This window comes from Oncorhynchus mykiss, chromosome 20, assembly GCF_057628025.1.
Source record: "Oncorhynchus mykiss isolate SJ-2025 chromosome 20, ASM5762802v1, whole genome shotgun sequence".
NCBI classification, from domain to species: domain Eukaryota; kingdom Metazoa; phylum Chordata; class Actinopteri; order Salmoniformes; family Salmonidae; genus Oncorhynchus; species Oncorhynchus mykiss.
This window is the reverse complement of record NC_143041.1, coordinates 26,127,010-26,136,199: the sequence shown is the minus strand read 5'-3', so window position 1 is coordinate 26,136,199 and position 9,190 is coordinate 26,127,010. Positions and strand designations below refer to the sequence as shown.

Genomic DNA, 9,190 nt, shown 5'->3' with positions numbered 1-9,190 from the left:
CATGTCTAATTTGACTCGAATCGCATTTACGGGCTGATCCTAGGTCAGTATAGTTTTACATTATTTTCCATCCTAACAGCGAAGGTAAGAATTGAAAATGTATCTAAGAACTATCAAAATGACTTCTAAAATAAATTATCCACACACACACACACACACAACAGACAATATTATAAGTTGTGCATATTTTTATTGACTCATTAAATATAGCCCCCCTCCCATGAATCAAAATGGTATGAACTAGCGCAGGCCTATTCCGTAAACTTTATCCACATCTGTCGTTTTTTGTTGCATTATTGCACGTAATTTACATCGTTGTATGTATCTATGTATTTATGCACTATATGTGGTGATGCTGTGCTGTTGAGTTTGAGATGCAACAAGACAACTTTATGGAAAGGGACACAATACAATTATTATTATTAATTATTATTATTATTATTATAATACACAATATTGTTGTAATAAAATCTAAGCATGGTAAAGAAATGTACAAGATATCAGTGCACCCACACAACCATATATTCCATCTTTATTATTATCTGCCTGCTCAGGTGTAGGCCTACCTTACATTTGACTCCCTTTGCACCTAACCAAGCCCTCCTGCAGGTCAATAAATCTCTGTTACTACATTGACATCTTCAAACAAACAACCTAGCACATTTTTGCTTTACACAAAAACATATTTAAAGAGATAAAAAAATATTTAAAAAAAGTTATTGAGCATATAACTTTGAAATCCATCCTCCCCATTTCTCCCATGCTCCTCCTCGCATCGCCAGGATAATACGGCTTGTTTTCTTAATATCATAATAACCAAGAACGCAGGTATTGTTCAACATTATTCTCCCTTCTGCGAAGCCTGGCATGAGAGGTTAGTGTCTTGCCTTGACTTACCAGTTGACAAAAACACCAGAACAAAAACAATCAATTGATTAAATAACTAATTTCCTCCACATAATGATAAGAAGAAACGGTTCTTTATTATATGAGCCACCATCATTTGAAGGGGCATTTTTAGCTCTTGGTTGTTGACAAATGTAATACAATACTGTGTTCACATACACCGCAGAGGGGAGTGGAACCTCAATGGAAATGTGTCAATAATCTTAACAGTAAGTGTTGTAGAACCAAAATTTCCTCATTTAACGCTAGGTTAAAATCTACTCATAATTATTCTTATCCTGGAATTCCTAAACAGCGAAGACGTAAAGAGAAAATGGGTGACAGTCCATCTCTCTAAGTCTCCTACCATCCCCTTCCTCCTTTGACTCTTGGTCGGTCCTTGGCTTGCTAAAACCAAAAGTACGAAAAACAAACAGTAAGACAATAAGACATTGACATACACTGACTATATGCAAACCCACTTCTCGAAGCAATTCTGATGCAAACACTTCCACTTCTCTAAGCAACTCTGACGCAAACACTTTCACATTCATTCACATTCATCTTTTCCCATTCCTGAACAATGTTTTACCACATCTCTTCCTATCTCTCTTTCTTTCATTTGCACACAATTCCTCTCAACTGAGATCGTCTTGCCTACTAGTGAATAAATCCTTTTTACTTGACCACAGGAAACCTCTGATTTTGTTCTTGTTGTTGTTGATTATAAACATACACCATTAGCAGTAAATGCAGCTGTCATAAATTGGACATTCAATGTGAGACAAACGGTTTCGACTGTGTTTTTTAAGCTACACATGAGCCCACACAACCACCTCAGCGGTGAAAACATCTAGAACAATCAGAGCTTGTCCATTTTGCACTGACATGTGCATGTTTTTATGCGCATTGAGCTTCTGAGAGACGTGTATGGTCCCACTGATCATATAGCCGGCGTAATGAGAGTGAACCAGGACAGTAGTACCGAAGTCTCATTCACCAGCCGAGGCAAAGGTCTTACAAGCCCGGGAAGCAAGCCTAGACCATGAGAGTGTCTTTAAGTTGTCAATCTTTCATCTTTTCACAATTTCTTCCAGTTAACTACAGTCATAGTGGACAGGAGTTCACTTCTCACACTTTCTTTCAATCCTTCATTCCTTCCCCTTTTTTCTTCCATCTTTCATCCCTCTTCAGTGTTGTTGACCCACTCCTTTCTTTTTTATCCAACAATTTCAAAAGTACTTGAGTAGGTATTTAATACAATGCCATGGCTGCAAAAAAATATTAATATTATTTACTTCACTTTTTACACACATTTTCAAAAAATGTCATTCAAGAAAGCATAAACATACTTAGGGCCAAATTCGAACTTGAGATCTGTGCATGCAACTCACTAGCATGAGTAAATCATGCAATGATGTTACAGGTTAGGGTTGGTCCATAGTTCACATAGTGTTGTCCCTCTGACGTGTCCTTACCTGCCAGTCCAGAGGGCCAGAGAGGAGCAGCTCACTTCCCCAGGTGTTCAAATGGCACACTGACCTGGTGGAGAGGAGAGGGGGTTAACAGAAAGCATAGGCTTAGTATAAGGTGCTGTGCATTCAACAGACATATTATACATTCACATACACAGGCAGACAAACTTCAATCCCTTTCAGAAGAGGAAGAGTGGGGGAGCAGTGGGGTTCACGATAGCAGAAAGAGAGAGCAAAATAGAGAGAGATACAATGGTAGGTAAATTACCTGTGATGTGGCGATGCGTGACTGGCCCATCTGTGCAGTGAGGTCAGAGGAGGAGATGTTGGCGGGGGCGCCACGGTGGAGCCTCATGGCCACCTTTCTCTCTCGCTCCGCACGGGACACGGCCTGTGGGGACCGGTTCCCTACACACACACACATTATTGGTCAAATGGAATCTAGTGCTGGGCTGGAACAAATGCCTGCACACCTTGGACTTTCCTCAAAGTTTCCTCAGCCAAGTCCAAACACAACAGATTCTTTAAGAGAGATTCTTTAAAAAACCTAAATAGTTGGTGCATAGATCTGAAATAGTCAGTAGTAGAAAAAGAGAAGGTCCGGACTCTTAGATTTGTTTTAGTCCAAATGGAATAAACATTTTATTTGATATTTCACTTTCATTCTAAGAATGCAGACCTTTTCAACTACTGTTTGCCTCATGACTCACCTGACTGTGCGACTCCTCTGGAAGCAGGGTTAGAGGCTGCTGCATTGGGGCCATTTCTGATCCTGTCTACACCACCCGGGGGGTTGCCGCCCGGGGGTAGGGCACGAGGTACCCTAGGTCCCCCGCCGATCCTCTCATCCCCCTCTTTTCCCTCTCTCCTCTCCCTCTCCCTCTCCCTCTCCCCATCCTCGGCTGTCCTGCTGGCCCCCTGAAGCAGAAAGATGTATGTTCAGGTTAGGAAGGTGCCAGGGATTCAAAATAAACTCATAGGGAACCACGTTTCTATAATCAACTATGTAAACGTCATATATTATACATTTATAATACACATGTAATCCACTAATGTATAATTGCATTTAAAATGAAAATGTAATGATAAATAAGGTCAACAAATAGATATATTGTTAATAAATTATTAATAGTGTAATAATAATGGTTAATAGGGATGCAGTACTCACAAACTTGAGCATGTTCCAGTCAAAGACGTAGTCGTAGGAGAAGCCCTGTCTGTGGAACAGGTTTCTGAACAGCTGTCTCAGGTACGAGTAGTCCGGCTTGTCATCGAACCGCAGAGAGCGACAGAAGTTCAGGTAGGTGGAGAACTCAGCTGTGGATAGAGTGGGCGACAGAAAGACTCAGCTATGGATAGAGTGGGTGACAGAGAGACTCAGCTGTGGATAGAGTGGGTGACAGAAAGACTCAGCTGTGGATAGAATGGGTGACAGAGAGACTCAGCTGTGGATAGAGTGGGCGACAGAAAGACTCAGCTATGGATAGAGTGGGTGACAGAGAGACTCAGCTGTGGATAGAGTGGGTGACAGAAAGACTCAGCTGTGGATAGAGTGGGTGACAGAGAGACTCAGCTGTGGATAGAGTGGGCGACAGAAAGACTCAGCTGTGGATAGAGTGGGTGACAGAGAGACTCAGCTGTGGATAGAGTGGGTGACAGAGAGACTCAGCTGTGGATAGTGTGTGATAGAGAGACTCAGCTGTGGATAGAGTGGGTGACAGAGGGTAACCAAAGTGTCACCAAAGACTTGGGTCAAATGCACATTAATTTAGCTTGGCGTTGAAAGACTACTTGAAGTGTGTTTCTAACAACACTAACACAAACACACTCATGGTTAGTGTTGTAAACCCAGGATAAAGAAACAGACTTTAGCTACTTACAGGGGTATCCCTTGCAGAGCACCTCGATAGGGGTGGACATCTTCTTCTCACTGATGCGTTCGTACTTCTGCCTCTTGGTGGCGGCCTTGAGGCCCTGCCAGGGCAGAGAGCCCAGGTTGAAGTACATCAGGACGTAACCCAGAGACTCCAGGTCATCACGACGAGACTGCTCTGTAGAGAGAGGGAGGGGGAGAAGAGTGGGGGGTTGTGGGGGGAGAGAGGAGACATGGAGAGAGGAGACACTATACTGATCTTATTTAGACACACAAAAAAACAATAACGTGTATACCTTTAGAGGAGAAATAGGAGAGAAGAGGAGCATAGAGTAAAGGAAAGGAGGGAACAGGAGCATAGAGTAAAGGAAAGGAGAGAACAGGAGCATAGAGTAAAGGAAAGGAGAGACAGGGGAGTATAGAGTAAAGGAAATGAGAGAACAGGAGTATAGAGTAAAGGAAAGGAGAGAAGAGGAGCATAGAGTAAAGGAAAGGCGAGAAGAGGAGCATAGAGTAAAGGAAATAAGAGAAGAGGAGCATAGAGTAAAGGAAATGAGAGAAGAGGAGCATAGAGTAAAGGAAAGGCGAGAAGAGGAGCATAAAGTAAAGGAAAGGAGAGAACAGGAGCATAGAGTAAAGGAAAGGAGAGAACAGGAGCATAGAGTAAAGGAAAGGAGAGAACAGGAGTATAGAGTAAAGGAAATGAGAGAAGAGGAGCATAGAGTAAAGGAAATGAGAGAAGAGGAGTATAGAGTAAAGGAAATGAGAGAAGAGGAGCATAGAGTAAAGGAAATGAGAGAAGAGGAGTATAGAGTAAAGGAAATGAGAGAAGAGGAGCATAGAGTAAAGGAAATGAGAGAAGAGGAGTATAGAGTAAAGGAAATGAGAGAAGAGGAGCATAGAGTAAAGGAAATGAGAGAAGAGGAGTATAGAGTAAAGGAAAGGAGAGAAGAGGAGCATAGAGTAAAGGAAAGGAGGGAACAGGGGAGTATAGAGTAAAGGAAAGGAGAGACAGGGGAGTATAGAGTAAAGGAAAGGAGAGAACAGGAGTGAGGGAGGGAGGAAGAGAGAGGAGATGAAGAAGGGTCAATACTCCTACTGCAGTAGTTCTGTGAATCAACCCCTGATCAATACCGACGCAATCACGTAAAATCTATCGACTCTCTCACTACACACACAGCCGATGAAGGGTCAAACAAATGTGAACACACACGGTTAATATTACAATTAGTACTGTACCTATCCCCAGATGTGTGTTGATGGATGCGTAGCGTGCTGTGCCGGTCAGGTTCTTGTTCTCGCGGTAGGGGATGTGCTGGTGTGTGCGGGCGTCGCGGTACTTCTTGGCCAGGCCAAAGTCAATGATGTACACCAGGTTGCCCTTCTTGCCCAGGCCCATCAGGAAGTTGTCAGGCTTCACATCTCTGTGGATGAAGTTCTTAGAGTGGATGTACTCAATACGGCTGATCTGGAGAGGAGAAAGGGAGTGGAGGAAGAGGGGGAAAGGAGAGAGGGACTGGTTGACTATCATTATCAGTTCCAGTTCTTGGTTAAAGCCAATAACGTTATATATAATCAAAGGGTATTCTTTGAAAATGCCAGCACAATAAAGCATATAGAGAAGCATATGATATGATAAAAATAGGTTTTGGAGGAGGAGGAGGAGGCGTGCTGTACCATCTGGTCAGCCAGCAGCAGGACAGTCTTGAGGCTGAACTTGCGGGAGCAGAAGTTGAACAGATCCTCCAGACTGGGGCCTAGCAGCTCCATCACCATCACGTTGTAGTCTCCCTCTGCTCCACACCACTTTATGGATGGGATGCCCACTATAGGGAAGGGAAGGGAGAGTGTGATTTATAAGCTAGTGTCACTTACTGTGGTTCGAACCCAGGTCCAGAGTAAGCCTTCTAAGTTAAAGCCTAGGCATTAGCTTGGAAAACTCATGCAAAACTTCAGGTTTCAGGTTAGGGTTTCCCAACATAGTCGCCCACTACCCCCACCCCTGACCACACCCTCTTGTCCTACTCCTCTCTCACCTCCTCCCTGCATCATCTTGTAGAACTTGCTCTCGATGTGGAGTTGTGGGTGTTTGGTCTTCACACATTCCAGCTTAATGGCCACCTCCTCACCTGTGGCGATGTTAATGCCTGACAGAGACACAGGAAGGGACACATACCATGACCACCTTTTTGATGATGCAATCACCATGGTCTACTCTGACACAGTCTTTTCTTTTTATGGCCAGCTTTGATGTGTTCAATGATGAAATGTGTTCGGACAGAATTTAAAAGGATACTTTGGGATTTTGGCAATGAAACCCTTTCTCTATCTCTAACTTCTAGTATGAAAGAAGTTATAGGTAGTTCCGCAGCCGAATGCTAACAAGCGTTAGCGCAATGACTGGAAGTCTATGGTATCTACTAACATGCTAGCAGTTACCATAGACTTCCAGTCATTGTGCTAACACTAGTTAGCAACTTCCTTCAAACTGCACGCAGATACATAAAAATTGTATCCACAAGTTCATCTGACTGTGAAGAAGTAAATAAAAGTAGACAAAATCCTGAAGTATCCCTTTAAAGTTAGTATGGAAGGCAGTCTACTCTGGAATATGTTTATTTAGAGGTTTGTGAGAATAAGTAGAGTTAGAGCTACATTAAAACAAAGGTCTTACCCAGGTAAATGTCTCCAAAAGAGCCACTCCCTATCTTCCTGCCGAGGCGGTACTTGTTCCCCACTCTCAGTTCCATGGTTCCTGCTGTTCTTCCCAACTCACTGAGGGAGCAAACATACAGGAGGACATACATTTACATTTTAGTCATTCTTATCCAGAGTGACTTACAGGAGCAATTAGGGTTAAGTGCCTTGTTCAAGGGCACATCAACTAATTTATCACCTAGTTGACTCAGGGATGCGAACCAGCGACCTTTCGGTTACTGGCCTAACGCTCTTAACTGCTAGGCTACCTGCTGCCCCCTGTCCTCAATCAAACTGTAGATCGATATAGCTGAAGGACGTTGTGACGCAACCCAGTTCCATCTCAATCTCATGGGGATCCAACTCAAATAAGATGTTACAAATGGGAGAATTGGTTACAAAATAAGAAACGGGACAAGAGAAGACAAAATGAAGACCAAGTCAGGGATGGAGAAAGAAGGAAACATTATTTAAGCCAAAATAATTGGAATGGGAGTGTAAAATAGTGTGGTTAAAATGTTGATTTAAAAAAAATACGTTTTTTAACTTCTTATACGAAAGTTGGATGATTTAACTATGGATTTGAAAAAGCTGTGTACTATGCTTCTCTGAGAGGGCATGTGCAGGGGAAAACTCAGTGTGAATCTGATTTAATAAATCCAGCACTTTGAACCAGCTGGCATCTCATACACTCCATCTCACTTCAAAGGAAACCAGCACATAAACAAATATTTAGAATAACCTCATCATTTCAGAGTCCCAAATTAAATTAAGCGAAACACATTTTCTTCCAGCATGCTGCGTGCATGCTTTTCCCATCACAATACAGGAAGAGGTTTACTTTGGAAAATGGCTGTGATGTGAAAATGGCTGTGTTGAAATACATACATAGAAAAGACAGACTGATTATAAAGATGGTAAATATTTTTAATTTGCATTTATATTCATGCTCTGTAAGGGCAGTGCACTCAGGATGGCCTGCTGGTGTCCAGTCTGTAAAGGTTGGGAGCAGAGCAAAATATAATGTGTAACTGAGGAACACTAAAAATATTATTAAAAATGAACTAATAAAGTTAGAATATATTATATAATTCTATTCTATTAAAAAATACATATTCTACAGTCGTACATAATGGTGGTGGATGAGATGGGATAAATCCCAACAGAGATAGAACATTTTGAAGCAAGGTAAATGACAAGAACTACATGCAATCTTACCATGATCATTTCACACTGTAAACCCGTCTCAGTTAAGGTCAAACTCTTGTTAATGAATGCATATACGAAACAGCTCACGTTTGTGTTAGGTAAGTAGCCTACCCTATAAGCCTATTACAAAATTGAGCCCTATTCTTGTAGCAAGGTTGTAGCGCTGCTCCATAGCAAGATGCCAGGGGCCACGTCATTTGCTGCAGATCTAAAATAGTAAATCATCCAGTCGACAGAGCTGGGAAGCTAGATTAAACCTATCCAAAAGTCTAATCAATATAATTAGGCCTATATTAGACACATTCGAATTTACGTTCAGTGTTTATTGTCAATATTTGCACAAAGCCGCACCCTTGGCTTGGGAAAACCTTCTCGGTCGAGAAAAACCCTACGTCCCTACCTTCGGATTCTCACTCTCTTGTTTGGGTCCCTGTACAAACCCCAAACAGACAAACACAATTCCCCCTTATTTACCAATGGACCCGTGCCTTTCCTCCCCTCCGTTGCTCACCGTTTTTGATCAAGCTCTTCAGGGACTGCTGCCTTCCTTCCACCGAGGTGCTGATCAGGACGTTGTCATTCAAACAGCACCATGGACAGCGAAAGACGGCCGATGCGCTTGACGAACCATTCCTCACCGCCCTGCTGATCCCGATGTAAGCGTCCCGCGGTATACTCTGGTCTAGTCTGCAATGCGAATGACAGATATTTAGGTGTAAACTCAGAAATCCAGCTATTCCCCTATCTCTCGTCTCAGTTACACCATTGACAATATCAATGATGTCATTCAGCACAGACCATAAGAAAATGCCCGGATTACCTTAAAGACACCGCGCGCCTCATGCAGCTGTTGTTCCACTATTGAGAATGTCGTGAGTTGGACCACTTTCCAAGGCTGCTATAGTCAGTCTACTGAAAGTGTTGTTGTTTGTTGAGTCTAAAAAGACTGTAGGATCAGTCTCACTGTTGTCTAATTCTAAATAACGCATTTGTAACTTTACCTTTTAAAATGATTTGATGTGGTTCGATGTATTGGTTTTGTGAGAGGGCT

General features: G+C 42.4%; 1 protein-coding gene across 1 annotated transcript; it reads right to left on the bottom strand.

The window, feature by feature from the left end:
- Positions 1-173: 173 nt before the first annotated feature.
- On the bottom strand, positions 174-8,940 carry LOC110499080 (casein kinase I). Its single transcript, XM_036955980.2, has 11 exons — positions 8,651-8,940; positions 6,908-7,008; positions 6,270-6,380; positions 5,911-6,059; positions 5,473-5,701; positions 4,241-4,411; positions 3,529-3,677; positions 3,071-3,278; positions 2,629-2,768; positions 2,364-2,427; positions 174-2,156 (listed from the first exon to the last, which is right to left on the bottom strand). Exons 2-10 carry the CDS (start codon positions 6,981-6,983, stop codon positions 2,395-2,397), a joined length of 1,266 nt encoding a protein of 421 aa, XP_036811875.1. The 5' UTR covers positions 6,984-7,008; positions 8,651-8,940; the 3' UTR covers positions 174-2,156; positions 2,364-2,394.
- Positions 8,941-9,190: the final 250 nt, after the last annotated feature.